At 36.4% G+C, this 15,042-nt stretch overlaps 1 protein-coding gene across 1 annotated transcript in view; it reads left to right on the forward strand.

The window, feature by feature from the left end:
• Nucleotides 1-15,042, forward strand: part of KATNBL1 (katanin regulatory subunit B1 like 1) — a 43,801-nt gene that overhangs the window by 22,089 nt on the left and 6,670 nt on the right. The window contains exons 2-4 of the mRNA XM_049613276.1: nucleotides 10,553-10,683; nucleotides 11,608-11,648; nucleotides 13,098-13,377. Of these exons, the coding sequence (XP_049469233.1) occupies nucleotides 10,567-10,683; nucleotides 11,608-11,648; nucleotides 13,098-13,377 (438 nt within the window). The 5' untranslated portion in view covers nucleotides 10,553-10,566. The remainder of the gene's footprint in view (nucleotides 1-10,552; nucleotides 10,684-11,607; nucleotides 11,649-13,097; nucleotides 13,378-15,042) is intronic.

The following is a 15,042-nucleotide window of genomic DNA, read 5'->3' on the forward strand; positions in this document are numbered from 1 at the left end:
TCTCCTGTTACTTGAGGTGCAGTAGAGTGTGTTAGTTAAGAATGGAGGCAGTGGTGACAGAAGGCCTCAATTCCAGTCCCAACTCTTACCATTTTTTTGCTGTTTGACTTTGGACAAATTATGTAATCTTCTTGTGCCTCAGTTTCATCATCTATTAAAAGGGCATAATATGATATCTGCAATGCCTATGGGTAGCATATGGTAAGCTAGTACTAAAGGCTACCTATTATTTTTTAATGATATTGTTATTTGATTAACACCATTGCAATGGAACTTCTGTCCCTCAACAAAAACCTCCGTTCCCACCATATTAAAAAAAAAAAGTGGGGAGCATTTTGCTCTTTTCTCTTTCTAATTAAAAAGAAATTATTAATCTTTAATAATATGGTACCCAATTATGAAAGTCTTCAACATTTAGATAAATAGTTTAGTTTTGGGTGTAGTAAATCAATTCCACAAATTATGTTCCTTGGAACATCTGCATCTTTCAAATTTTATATGTATCAACATTTTAAAAAGTAGGATGGTGGCCAAGTTTGGGAAGCGGAGTGAAATAAGATTATACAGGCTTCTCAGAGCCTTGTTAATGTATTTAAATAATTCCCAGAAATAATTTAATATGCAGCTTATCCAGACTTATGTGAACAGAGTAAAATGTCTATTAAATCTATGTGGATACTCTAAACATAATTCAGGAAATCCTGTAGTAAACAGTAAGGAACTACTGGAGATATGGGGATTTTGCCATGAACACTGTAGGTTGTAAAGAATGATTTGCAGGGACCAGGAAGGGAGGGTGACAGGAAAGTCAAATAATTGTTATAGTAATTTGGGCTTGAAGTGATAGGGCTGACAGTGGACAAAGTAAGGTCAGAATGGATCCATGAAATATTTTGAAGAAAGATTCAAGAAGACTTAGTAATCCGTTAGAAGAAAGGAGAGAGAATCAAAATAAATCCTAGGTTTTTATTTGGGAGAAGTTTGATGCCAGCTAGGCATGTGGTAGCTAGGCAGGGCAGTTAGTTGGTTTGACATTGGAAGAGACTGAAGAGGTTTGTTTTAGATGTGTTGATGTGGACCAATCAATGCCAGATCAGGAAGCCAAATAAATAGGAGTCAAAGGAGAGACTGGGTTTAGAGAAATAGCTGAAGCCGTGAAAACATGGTTTTTTTCTTTTTTTTTTTCTTTCCAATTTTAGTGTAGAGATAAAAGAGTTGTTGAAGGAAAAGGAACCAAAAGGGTTAGTAAGGGAGCAAGGAGAGTCAAGGTACTGTAGTGCTTTGTCCTATGAATAGAAAAATTGTGTGTGTGTGTGTGTGTGTGTGTGTGTGTGTGTATGTATTGGGGGTACAGTGAAGGGATGAAGAAGCTAAATGGTGAGGAAGAATGAGCAGAAGTCTTTAGACTTGGCTGGGCTGACCTTGATATGAGCGTCATCAGTGTTATATTATAAAAGGCTCCCTTATAAGCTTCAAGTGACTTTGAAGATGTAATTTTTTTCAAATGAGAGGACAAAATCAAGGTTATAAAGGGTTAAAGAGAAAATGGAAACTAAAAAGCACTCATTGTAGAAATTTGGCAGGAAAGAGAAGTAGAGAAAGGGTATAGGAGTTGATAGAGGAAACCTGAGCATGTTTGAAAGCAGAAGGGGAGGAATCAGTTCAAAGGGAGAAACTGAAGATATGGGGGGTAGGGAGGGGGGGGGAAGCTAAGTCCCAAATGAGGTGAGAAAGCAAGAACTGAGAAAATTAGATAGCATTGCCCTAATTTTGGAGAAGTTAAAATAGATCTTTCCGATGGAATGTTACCTCTCTGTTTTGGTATTTATACCTTTTTCACTCTTTTACTATAAGGGAGTTGTACAATTAAGCTGCTTTTATAAGACAGTGACCTCATTAAGTTAAAATATTTATTCAAATTATGAAATAATTCATGTTCCTTGAAGAAAGTAGGGAACCCTGTAAATGAAGGGGAAAAATCACCTGTAATTTCACTAGCAATAAGTAACTTTTGTTAGTGGTTTGGTAGAGTTCTTATGAATACATTGATCATTTAAACACACATACACACACATACACACACACACACACACACACACACACACACACAGCTTTTGAAAAACCAGGATTATGAGAATGCAAGATGGTGTAGTCACTCTGGAAAACAGGATGGAGGTTCCTCAAAAAACTAAAAATAGAACTACCCTACGACCCAGTAATTACACTATTAGGCATTTATCCACAGGATACAGGTGTGCTGTTTCCAAGGGACACGTGCACCCCCATGTTTATAGCAACACTATCAACAATAGCCAAAATATGGAAACCGCCCAAATGTCCATCAATGGATGAATGGATAAAGAAGATGTGGTATATATATACAATGGAGTATTACTCGGCAATCAAAAAGAATGAAATCTTGCCATTTGCAACTACGTGGATGGAACTGGAGGGTATTATGCTAAGCAAAATTAGTTAGAGAAAGACAAAAATCATATGACTTCACTCATATGAGGACTTTAAGAGACAAAACACATGAACATAAGGGAAGAGAAGTAAAAATAATATAAAAACAGGGAGGGGGACAAAACAGAAGACTCATAAATATGGAGAACAAACTGCGGGTTACTGGAGGGGCTGTGGGGGGGGGGTGGATTAGATGGGTAAGGGGCACTAAGGAATATACTCCTGAAATCATTGTTGCACTGTATCCTAACTAATTTGGATGTAAATTTTTTTAAATAAAAAATGAAACTACAAAAAAATAAATTAATTAAAATAAATAAATTAAAAAAAAAAAACAGGATTACACTATACGTTTATTTTTTTTTAACCTGCTTTTTGTAATGCCATTCCTTTTTTGTCTTTTTTTCTTCAATTTTTATAATGTTTTTATTTATTTTTGAGAGAGAGAGAGCTTGAGTTGGGAAGTGGCAGAGAGAGGGAGACAGAGAATCTGAAGCAGGCTATGCTCCCTAACCTCTCAGCACAGAGCCTGATATGGGGCTCGAACTCATGAAACGCAAGATTACAAACTGGGCCGAAGTTGGACACTGAACTGACTGAGCCACCCAGGCACCCCAATGCCATTATTTTTTTAACCTTCTTCCACTCACAAAACATTCTTCGAAAGTAGTGTTTTTAATATTCCATTGTAGACCCTGATCCCATTTGGATCAACCTTAGCATTATCAATTCCCTTTTTAAACCTTGTTTTTAAACCTGATCCAGATTTCATTTTTAAATGTTTGTGCTGCATATACCAAAGCAGTTATTGAGTGCCCGGTAGCTGAATTTAGGTGGAGGGAATCTATATCCCCAGGTCCTTAAGATTGTACCAGAAAAATCTCATCTTTACCTTCTATTCCTCTCCCCTTCATTGAAATTTTGAAGAAAAAAGCCCATGTTCATCCTTCCTGTTCATTTTTATGTGTGGCTGCTGTCTTATTAAGAAACCTGTGAGTTTTCTTTGAGCCCTGTAAATCCCCTGGTGGGACTTAGAAGAGAGAAGAAAAGCTTACCCTTATAGGGTAAGGAAAGGATGGGAAGTAAGACTCCCGTTTTGGTTTATGTTCATTTGTCTCTCTCTTGTCTCCTCAGAAGAATTAGTACTACCATCTTATTTGCTTGTTTGCCTGTTCAAGATTGAAAGTGTTGACTCTCATGTGGGTAGGAATGCGTTGCATTCAGTTAATGAAAATAAAGATGTGGAATGGCATGGATTTTATGCCCTACACTCTGTCACTAGCCTAGCGTCTTTGGGTTACTTGATCTCCTGGGTTTAAAAAAAAAAAAAAAAAGTTAGGCTGAAGCTTTAAATTCTAAAACCTCTTTATTTTTTATTTGTGTATCTTATTATTATATGATAATGGTTATAAACAGTTTTCAACCTCATGACTTGGGGTTGAAGTCAAGCCCTTTGTGAGAGGAAGTCTGTGGTAGTGATTGGAGGAGAATACTTGATACCAAGAATATTAATTATTGTAATTCTTTGTTCACAACCATGCTTTGCTTTTTAAGAAGAGGAATGAAATTGCCTAGTGATATTGCAGAGTTAAATACATTGTAAGTAATTGATATACTGTGGTGTATTGATGTAAAAAGAAAGCTTGAATTAATTTGATCTTGAGCTGTAAGAAGTTATTAGAGTCAAAAGTCCAGACGTGTTTCATTCTTGTATGATGAGTTTTTCTCACGTTTCATTCCTGTATGATGAGTTTTTCTCATCGTTGTGAGTAGGTAGGGAGTATGTGAACACGTAGAGCTGTTTAATCTCTTAATTTGGCAGCCATTGTAGATGAATAGATCCCTTTTCATCTTTCCGATAAGAGATAACTACTGTATGAGGGGAATTCAACCCTCCAACTCCTTCTACCAGAGTTTGTTCTATCTTCTCAAGAAAATACCCATAACAGTCGCTGTTTTATCTTTATTTAAGAAAATATGCGCCATATCCAATGTTCAGAACAATTATGGGTAAAGTTAGTATTTCAGTCTCAGTATCTTCTAACCCTTGCTTTCATTCCCTTTAGGCCTTGTTTCATTTTATTCCTTTTGAATTAAAAGATTATCCTTTCTGGTTTCTGTAATCATGGTCTTCATCCACTCTTAATTTTATTTCAGATTATTCTTTTTGTATATTAGCAAATAGCACTGTGGAAACACCTAGGAGCCTCAACAATTGCTTTAAACCGTCTTTTTATCTGAAAAAAAATTCTTAACATGCATTTATTTTTTGAAAGACAGAGGCAGAGTGTGAGCAGGGGAGGGGCAGAGAGAGAGAGAGGGAGACACAGAATCCCAGGCTGTCAGCACAGAGCCTGACGTGGCACTCGAACTCACAAACTGTGAGATAATGACCTGAGCCAAAGTCAGACACTTAACTGACTGAGCCACCCAGGCGCCCCACTTTAAACTGTTTAGTAGCACTATGAAATGCTCTGGAGGGGAAAGGATAATCTTACATTATTGCCCAAGAAGGGTAATAGCAAATGTATCCGATGTAAAGCAAAATGGACTCTGTAGTGTAAAAATCCTTTGTAACAAAACTTTACCAATTACACTTTTGATAGTGTATTTTTTTTAATTTTTTTTAACGTTTATTTATTATTGAGAGACAGAGAAAGACAGAGCATGAGCAGGGGAGGGGCAGAGAGGGTGAGACACAGAATCCGAAGCAGGTTCCAGGCTCTGAGCTGTCAGCACAGAGCCCAATGCGGGGCTTGAACTCGTGAACCACAAGATCATGACCTGAGCTGAAGTGGGATGCTTAAGCAACCGAACCACCCAGGCGCCCCTTGATAATTTACTTGTTAAAGCTTTATTGAACTATAACTTATATACCATAAAATGCACCTGTTTTAAATGTAGAGTTCACTGATTTTGAGTATATGCAGAATTTTAGTTATCGACCACAGTCTATTTTTAGAACATTACATTGTCACCGTCACTCCCAAAGAAGCATTGTGTCCATTTGCAGTTATTCTCACTCCTACCTCAGCCCTAGGCAACCATTAATCTACTTTCTGTCTGTGCTCTTTATTTTTATGGATATTTCATATCAATGAAATTACATAATATCTCTTGTGTTTGTCTTCTTTCACTTAACTGTCATGTTCATACATATTGTATAGCATGTATTATTTTCATTTTTATTGTTGAGTAGTATTCCCAACAGATAGAGCACATTTTGTTTTTCCATTCACCAGTTGGTAGACATTTGGATTGTTTCCAGTCTTTAAAAACATTTTTAAAAATTTATTTATTTTGAGAGAGAGAGAGAGAGAGAGAGAGAGAGAGAGAGGCTGTGTGTGGGTGCATAACCTGGGGAGGAGCAGAGAGAGGGGGAGAGAATCCCAAGCAGGCTCCATGCTGTGTTAGCACAGAGCCTGACGTGGGGTCAAACTCACAAACCGTGAGGTCATGATGTAAGCCAAAATCAAGAGTCAGACACTTAACCAAATTAGCCACCCAGGTGCCCCATGGGTTGTTTCTACTTTTTAGCTATTCTGAATAATGTTTTTATCAACATTTGCATACAGGTCTTTGTGTAGACATAAACTTTCATTTTTCATGAGTAAATATGTAGGAGTAGATTTGCTGGATCATATGGTAAATCCATATTTAACATTTCAAGAAACTGCCAAACTATTTTCCAGAGTCACTATACCATTTTACATTCCTACAATAATGTAAGGGTTCCAGTTTCTCCATATCCTTCTCAACATTTGTTATTATATGTCATTTTTATTATAGCCCTTCTCATAGTTGTGAAATAGTATGTCATTGTGGTTGTAACTTGCATCATTAGTTAAAATGGCATGTCCTTGTTCTGTTGTTGTTGGGTGGAGTTTTTTGTCATTGTTGATTTTATCCTGTTGGTTGATGGTTTTGTCTTACAGCCTTGTTGAATTTGTCTGTTTGTTCCATCAGTTATCTGGAGGAGATATTGAAATCTCTAAGATTATTGTGGAATTTCCTGTTTCTCCTTTCAGCCCCTTTCAGTTTTTGCTTCATGTATTTTTCAGCTGTCTTCTTTGGTACACACATATTTAAGATTTCTTTTTTTTTCTTTCTTAAGATTAAAAAAATTTTTTTTGTTTTTTTTTTTTGTTGTTTTTTTACATTTATTTGTTTTTGATAGAGAGAGACAGAGCACGAGTGGGGGAGGGGCAGAGAGAGAGGGAAACCCAGAATCCAAAGCAGGCTCCAGGCTCTGAGCTGTCAGCACAGAGCCCGATGCAGGGCTCGAACTCACAAACCTTGAGATCATGACCTGAGCCTACTGAGCCACCCAGGAGCCCCTAAAATTTTTTTGAATTTATCTTTATTTATTTTTTGAAGCAGGCCATTTATTTATTTATTTTTAAGTTTATTTATTGAGAGAGACAGAGACAGCAAGAGCAAGGGAAGGGCAGAGAAAGAGAATCCCAAGCAGGCTCCACACTGCCAGCTGTAGAGCATGATGTAGGGCTCAAACTCACAAACCGTGAGATCATGCCCTGAGCTGAAGTTGGACGCCCAACTGACTAAGGAACCCAGACACCCCTTACAGTTTAATTATCTTAAATATTTCCTCTCTGTGTATTTTGAACCACATCAGATTGTGTTATAATTTTTGCTTCAACCATCAAACATGTTTACCATTTTCTTTTTGTCTTTCTGATGTTCTAAGATTTCTTCTTTAACTTCCTTTTACCCGAGAATGTCTTGGTTTCCCCTTCATTCCTGAAGGATTTCCTCTGCACATAGGATGCTGGGTTGACAATTCTTTTAACTTGGCAAATGTGCCATTGCCTTGTGACTCTCCTTCAGTTACCTCCATCTCTTCTCTCATGAGCACCACGTTTTATTTCGTTTATGTAGAAACGTCTTCCCTTAGCCTGCTCTCCTGCTTCAGTGGTTGTCCTCTACTCCTTGTGCACAGACTTCACTCATCCTGGAATCTTCCTTCATAACCATCCTGGGAATTCCCTTCTCCTCTTTCCTGTTGGATTTCCATTTCTTATATTTCTAATTTTTGTTTTTCACTTCTCTGATTGCTACTGCAAAGAATGTTTTTGGAATTCTGAATGTCTGAAGATATCTCTGTTATACTAAATTGGTAATTTGGCTAGTTATAAATCTTAGGTTCCTTAAGAATTTTGAAGGCATTGTTTTATGTCATGATAATGTGTGACCTGATTGGGGTTTTAGGGTTTACTGTTTGTTTGCTTACTTGCTTCATGTTTTCAGCTTTTCTAGTGCCATGAAATGTGACAGTTATGTGCCTTGTAGGTCTATTTTCATGGACCATGATGGACCTCATTGTGTTTTTCAATGTGGAAATTCATGTCCTTCAATTCTATACAATTTTCAGTTATATCTTTGATTTCTTCTTTGTTTTCTCTGTACTCTTTCTAAAATTCCATTTATTTGGGTGTTGCTTCCTCTAAGCCAATCTTACCTATGTTTTTCCTATATTCCAGGAGATACCCTCAAGTTTCTTTTCCAACTTTCTGTTGATTTTTTTTTTTTTTGCTATCTTATTTTACCCTATTTTAAATTTCCAAATTAAATTTTAATTTCTTTGTTGGTTTGTTTTCTGTCTCATTTGTGTTTCATGTATGCAGTTTGTTCTTGTCTCTTGAGGGTTTCTGATAGTTGAGTTTGTTGATATAATTTACATAAGATAAAAATTCATCCTTTTTAGTGCATAGTTCTGTTAGTTTTGGCAGGTAACTACCACCATAATCAAGATGTAAAACAGTTCTTTGGGGACTTTGACCAAAACTGATGTCAGTATTTTTAGATGTGTGAATGTGTAGGTATGTATGTTTTCCTCTGGGCTTGATGAGAGTTTCCCAAAGAAGGATTTTCTGCACTCCTCCTGGAGTGTATAAGGCTGGCTGCGAGAGGCAAATGGTGGAAACGTTAGATCTCAGTATTTAGTATGTAAACTTTCACTTGATTCCCTATTAGAATATATTCTTCTCCTTCATTTCTGCTTGGTATTTCCTATCCCAGGGACTCTGGTTTAAATTTTCTGTACTGTAAAACGTTTATTGGAATGGGGAAAGGGGTCTAGGGATCTAAATGTTTCTTAAATGGATATTCAATCATTCTACTTATTCTTAAGCCTGCATTTATCCTCACTTCTTGAGGTCCTCAATATTGCCAACTCCTAAACCTTTGGGGGATTCCGCTTTAAACCTTTACTCATTGCTGATTTAGGGTTTGGCTTTGTCAGGTCTGAAAACTGCTTTGCAGTTTTCAAAATGTTGTTGCCATTGACTCGACTCCTCTTTGTCATTATGAGTTTTATGCCTTTAAAAATCCTTTACTATCACTGTAATGGGGTTTCAGGGAAGGGTAGAAATAATTGCCTATGTTTAGTCATTATCTTTAATAAGTATCTCTACCTTGTACGAAAGATCCTTTATGATCTAGCTTCTATCTCTCCAGCCTCATTTTTCACTCTGCTGCAACCCACCTCCAGCCTAAGCTCCAGTCACATGCATCTACTTAAGAGATTGCCAAACAAACCGTGTTGCTTCATGCCTTTCAGTTCTGTTCATGCTATTTTTTCAATGTGCTATTTATCCTTTAAGTCTCTCCTCAGGGAAGCTTTGCTGCCTCACATGAGTGTCCTGTCAGGGTGTTTATCGTGTTACTGCAATTATTTATTTTTTTAAAAAGTCTCATCGTAGAGGTTTTTTAAAACATTTTTTTTAATGTTTATTTATTATTGAGAGAGAGAGCGCAAGCAGGGGAGGGGCAGAGAGAGGAGGAGACACAGAATTCGAAGCAGGCTCCAGGCTCTGAGCCGTCAGCACAGAGCCTGACGCGGGGCTCAAAACCACAAACTGTGAGATCATGACCTGAGCCAAAGTTGGACGCTCAGCCAACTGAGGCACCCAGGTGCCTCACATCCTAGAGGTTTTTTAATCTGAGGTTACAGGTAGAAAGGATGCCCAGGGATTAGTGGCAGGAGATCATAGAATACCCTGAAATTATTTGCACATTTTTGTGTGTTTGTGCGTATTTTTGGAAAATTGTCTAAGGCAGATTTTCTTCTAAGAGGTGCATCAGAAATGCTGTGGAGCTTTTTTAGAAATATAATTGCTTTGGGCTTTACTCCAGAGACCTGCTGAGTTACAGTCTGAAATTAAGGCCCAGAAAGATATGTTTTCTAAAAGCTTCCCAAGTGATCCTTGAGAACAGCATCTCTGGTCCATCATCTACATTAATTCCAGGGCCTGGCATATATAGTGAATGCTCAGTAAATGTTGAAAAAAGGAACGAGGGAGGAACTTGTATTCAGGTCATGGGCTGAAATAAATTTCTTATGTGAAACCTGGGTGCAAGTCAGGAAATCAGTAATTTATTCTGTTACATATAGGAAGTAATAGCCTCTATTTCCTCCCCCTCTTTGGATATAATTGAAGAACTGAAAAATAGTGGAATGGCTTTCCAAAGGGAGAGGAAAGCTCTGGAGACCTAACTGTAAGAATGAAAGAAAAATTTAAGGATTAGACATAAAACAAGTCAGATATATAGATATAGATATAGATATAGATATAGATATAGATATAGATATAGATATAGATATAGATATGGATATATATATAGTTTGATTTTTATTCCTCTGGCTGCTTATAGTTGTATTTGACCCACTGATTTTGATTCTAAAACTAGACATCTATACATTTGGATGTCATTGATACTTACTATATAGACCTGATTTCATAACCTATAAATTTAAATTTAATATATGACTAGTGATAGGGCAAATGTGGAGATTGACATGTTGCATTGGCAAAAAATATATACCATATTATTGTTTACTGGCTGCAACTAAAGAATGAGAACAGAAAGAGCCTAATTTCCTGGAATGCCCTGCCTTGTGTTTCCTCTGTTTAAGGTTAAAAAGTGTATAAATTAGAACCATGTCCTCTGCTTTACTCATAAACCTCTTTTACATAGTGTTGTATTTTTATGTGTCTGTTAAGGAAATGATCAGGCTCTTTTGCTTTTTGTATTTTCTATTTATTATTTTTGTTTTGTTGTTTAGGTATTTAAGAGATTATGGCAACTGAGGCCCACAATGTTAAAAAACGAACCTTTTGTAATAATATTGAGGATCATTCCACTGATCTTCCTAGAAAAAGGATCTCTAATTTTACTAATAAGAACATGAAGGAGGTAAGTGCATGGTTTCTAGGAAATGGGTGAGAGAGTATCTTAATCTGTTCATGGTGCTATAGCATAATACCATAGACGAGATGACTTATAAACAGTGGAAAGTTATTTCTCACAGTTGTGGAGACTGGGAATTCCAAGACAAAGGCCCTGGCTGATTTGGTATCTGGTTAGAACTCATTTCCTGGTTCATAGTTGTCTATCTTGTCTGCTGTCTTCACATGGTAGAAGGGGCAAAAGAGCTCTCGGGGGTCTCTTTTACAAGGCCTCTAATCCCATTCATTAGGATGACACCTCATGACCTTAATCGCCTCCCAAAGGCCCCACCTCCTAATATCATTCATTTTGGGCATTAGGATTTCAACATGAATTCTGGGGAGACGTTGTCATTCAGTACATCAGATAGTTTACACTGTTAAGTCTATGGATAGTTTTGATTAAACTATTTAAACAAAAGGAAGGTGACCATTTGCTTAGTCTCCCAGAATTAGGTAGAATTAATGAAATACTGAAAATTGTTTATATTCCAAAAGCTGTAAAAACTTTATGGACAGTATGCTATTTTTGATAAGATATCATTTAAATATGGTAGTTTAATTTTAAAGAGGAATCCCAGAGGTGCTTTTGGTTCACCACTGCAAGGCTCATTCATGCTGATAAAATTTCTTTTAAATGATATTAAAAGTCAGTGTACTTTAAGTACCATGCAAATATATGACTAGTGACCTAGAAAATAGGGAGATGAGTATGTTGCTTTGTCAAATATACCTACATAGAGTATTGTAACTAAAGATTGAGACTACAACTTTAATCTGGAAAATTTAACTATTAGATTTCAGATTTGTTGATATCAATCACAAAGTTTACATAGCTTCACAAAAGAACTTTAATATGCTGTTAATAACTATATCTACTTTTATTTTTCAGGTTAAGAAATCTCCAAAACAGTTGGCTGCTTACATAAATAGGTAATAGCTTCTTTAAAGTTTGTGGGAAACAGAAATGTTGAAAGCTGGGTAATAGTGAAAATAGGGAAAACATTAATTATTCTCTAATATTGTTATAAGTAACTATTGTCAAACAGCTCCTTTGTGCCAGTCACTGTGCAAAACACATCAGTAATATCTCTAATCCTTACAGCAATCCTACTAGAGAGGTATCATTGCCCCTAACAGTTGATGAGAAAAACTAAAGATTTGTGATTAGTTCAGGGTCATATAGCAGAAAGTAGTGAAAATGGCATTCATTCTCTAAAGGCACTTTCTACTAAACTACTGGTTCTCAAAATGTGATCCGATAACAGTGGGGTTCCCTGAAGCCCTTTGAGGGAATTTGTGAAGTCAAAACTATATTCATAACAATAACATTAATTCATCATTTTCATTTTACACTCTTACCAGTGTACAGTGGTTTTCATATTTGATACCACTGGAGACTGAATGCAGAGTCGGATATGAGAATCCAGCTGTCTTCTGTTAGGCCAGATATTAACGATTTTGAGCAAATAGAAAGAACAGTGCCATTCTTCTTACTATATTTTGTTTTGTTTTGGAAAAGATAGGATTTTTCTTTTGCAAAATACTCTGTGTTAACATGTGACAAGCTTATTATTTCTTAAATGAATCAATAAGTATTCTCAATTTTAAAGTCTGATACAGTAAATATCAGTAGATATTGGCCACATAAAAACATTCTTTTGAAACTTCAATAATTTTAAGAGTTGGAAGGCATCCCAAGGCCAAAACGTTTGAGAATCACCATGCAAAACTGTGAGATTTGCTGTATTGTGTTTCATCTTATTTAAACAAATTAAATATACTTAAGTCTAATCAGAGTATTCTTTTGTATAATACATTAAAATATATTTCAGATTTGCACAATTCAAACTAATATTTCATTTTATTATTTTTCTTTGTAATATTCCATTAAAAAAAACCTTTTTTTTTAATGTTATTTATTTTTGAGAGAGAGAGAGGACAGAGCGTGAGTCAGGGAGGGGCAGAGAGAGAGGGGACACAGAATCCAAAGCAGGCTCCAGGCTCTGACCTGTCAGCACAGAGCCCCACACAGGGCTCGAACTCAAGAACCACGAGACCTGAGCCAAAGTCGGACGCTTAACCAACTGAGCCACCCAGGCACCCCTGTAATATTTCATTTTAAAAGCATCTAGTTATTATGCCTTTTCAGTTTCATTTGGTATAAAGTATTATTTTTTTCATCGCTTTCTAGATGGTTTGTAATTTCCTTTTTATTTTCCTCGTCAATCTAAGAGTTAAGATTTTTTTTTAATTCTATTTTCTTCTAATTTCAGTGGATTATAATCACAAAATGTGGCCTATTGAATCTTTCTGCTTAAAAAGTTGTAAAGGTTTTCATGTGGTTCTTTTTCATTTAAAAAAAATCAATTCTTTTTACAGAACAGTTGGACAAGCTGTGAAAAGCCCAGATAAACTACGTAAAGTGATCTATCGCAGAAAGAAAGCGCATCATCCTTTTCCAAATCCTTGTTATAGAAAAAAACAGTCCCCTAGAAGTGGGGGCTGTGACATGGCAAATAAAGAAAACGAACTGGCTTGTGCAGGTCACCTGCCTGAAAAATTACGCCATGATAGTCGAACATATTTGCTTAACTCCAGTGATTCTGGTTCTTCACAGACAGAAAGCCCATCATCAAAATATAGTGGGTTTTTTTCTGAGGTAAGTCATTTATATGAGGCTAACTTTATCCTATTATACTATTGGCTTTTTCCTTTGTCATATTCTGCTAGCAGAGTAATTCACTGCGCATTGAATTTGGACTTGAGTAATTGTAACTCCCTGAGCCAGTTTTCTAGATTAATCAAATTTGAATCAGTAGTTATTCCATTTCGTTAAGTCATGATATCTGAGATAGAATGAAATGATTGACAAGCTTCAATAAATATTCAAAATGGCAAGTTGACCAGTAGAGATTTAAAGGAAAGGAAAAGAAGAAATCTTGCCTCAACAGTGGACCACCAAAGTCAGTTATCCAGGAACATTTTGTTTGACTCTCAAAATTACCATTGGAAGCTTCATTCAGGCAAACCCCCTGAGATTTGCTGCTTTTCTAGCTCAGGTAAAGTTAGTTGTTTGAACAGGTTCAAGGGAATATTGGGTGATAGAAATACTCTAAAATTGGATTGTGATGATGATTGTATAATTTTATAAATTTATTACAAATTGTATTGTATTACATACTTTCAGTACTTGAGTTTTATGAAAAACCACCTCAAAAACAAAAACAAAGCAGCTTTCTTTTAAAAATCATCATTTGTGGGGCACCTGGGTGGCTCAGTTGGTTAAGTGCCTGACTTTGCTTAGGGCATGGTCTCATGGTTCGTGGGTTAATGCCCCACGTTGGGCTCTGTGCTGACAGCTCAGAGCCTGGAGCCTGCTTTGGATTCTGTGTCTCCCTCTCTCTCTGCCCCTCCCCCACTCATGCTCTGTCTCTGTCTTCAAAAATAAATAAACACTGAAAAAAATCAAATAAAAAATAAAAATGATCATTTGAGGCGCACCTAGGTGGCTCAATCAGTTGAGCATTCGATTCTTGGTTTCTGCTCAGGTCATAATCTTACGGTTTGTGAGCTTGAGCCCTGCATCAGGCTCCACAATGACAGTGCAGAGCCTGCTTGGGATTCTCTCTCTCCCCCTCTCTTTCTGTCTGTCCCCTGCTGGTGTGCTTGCTGTCTCTCTCTCAAAATAGGCTTAACAAAAAAAAAAAGGAAATTTCACAAATAAGTTCTTAAAAAATAGTCATTTGAAGGAATAGTTTGATAAAATTTATAAACATGAGTTTATAATTATTATCGCATGTGTATTGTATATGTTGTAGAAAATAAACTCAAAGGAAAAACTTATTCATAATCTCAACATTTGGAAATAATCACGTTAAATTTTTGATGTATCTTTTTCTCTTCATGTTATACATGTTGCTTGATTACTTGATTTTTAAGTTTAATAAATTTGGATTTTTTTCCATGTAATTAAATAATGGTTCTCCAATTTTTTGATGGATACGTAACATTAACTTCTTTTACTATGAGTTGGTACACTTAGTATTGTTCTATCTGGCATGACAACTTGAAAAACATTTTCTGTGGCATACAAGCAGAAAATCTTTTTAGATTAAAATGATCTTAAGCGTGTAGGTAAATGAAAATGAACATTGCATTTAGGATAATAAATACAGGTAAATAAGAAGAGGGATGCCTAGGTGGCTCAGTCGGTTGATTTCAGCTTGGGTTATGATCCCACGGTTGTGGGATCAAGCCCTGCATCAGGGTCTGTGCTGAGCATGGAGCCTGTTTCTCTCTCTCCCCCTCTCCCCCTCTCCCCCTC

Source organism: Panthera uncia, assembly GCF_023721935.1.
Source record: "Panthera uncia isolate 11264 chromosome B3 unlocalized genomic scaffold, Puncia_PCG_1.0 HiC_scaffold_1, whole genome shotgun sequence".
Classification (NCBI taxonomy): domain Eukaryota; kingdom Metazoa; phylum Chordata; class Mammalia; order Carnivora; family Felidae; genus Panthera; species Panthera uncia.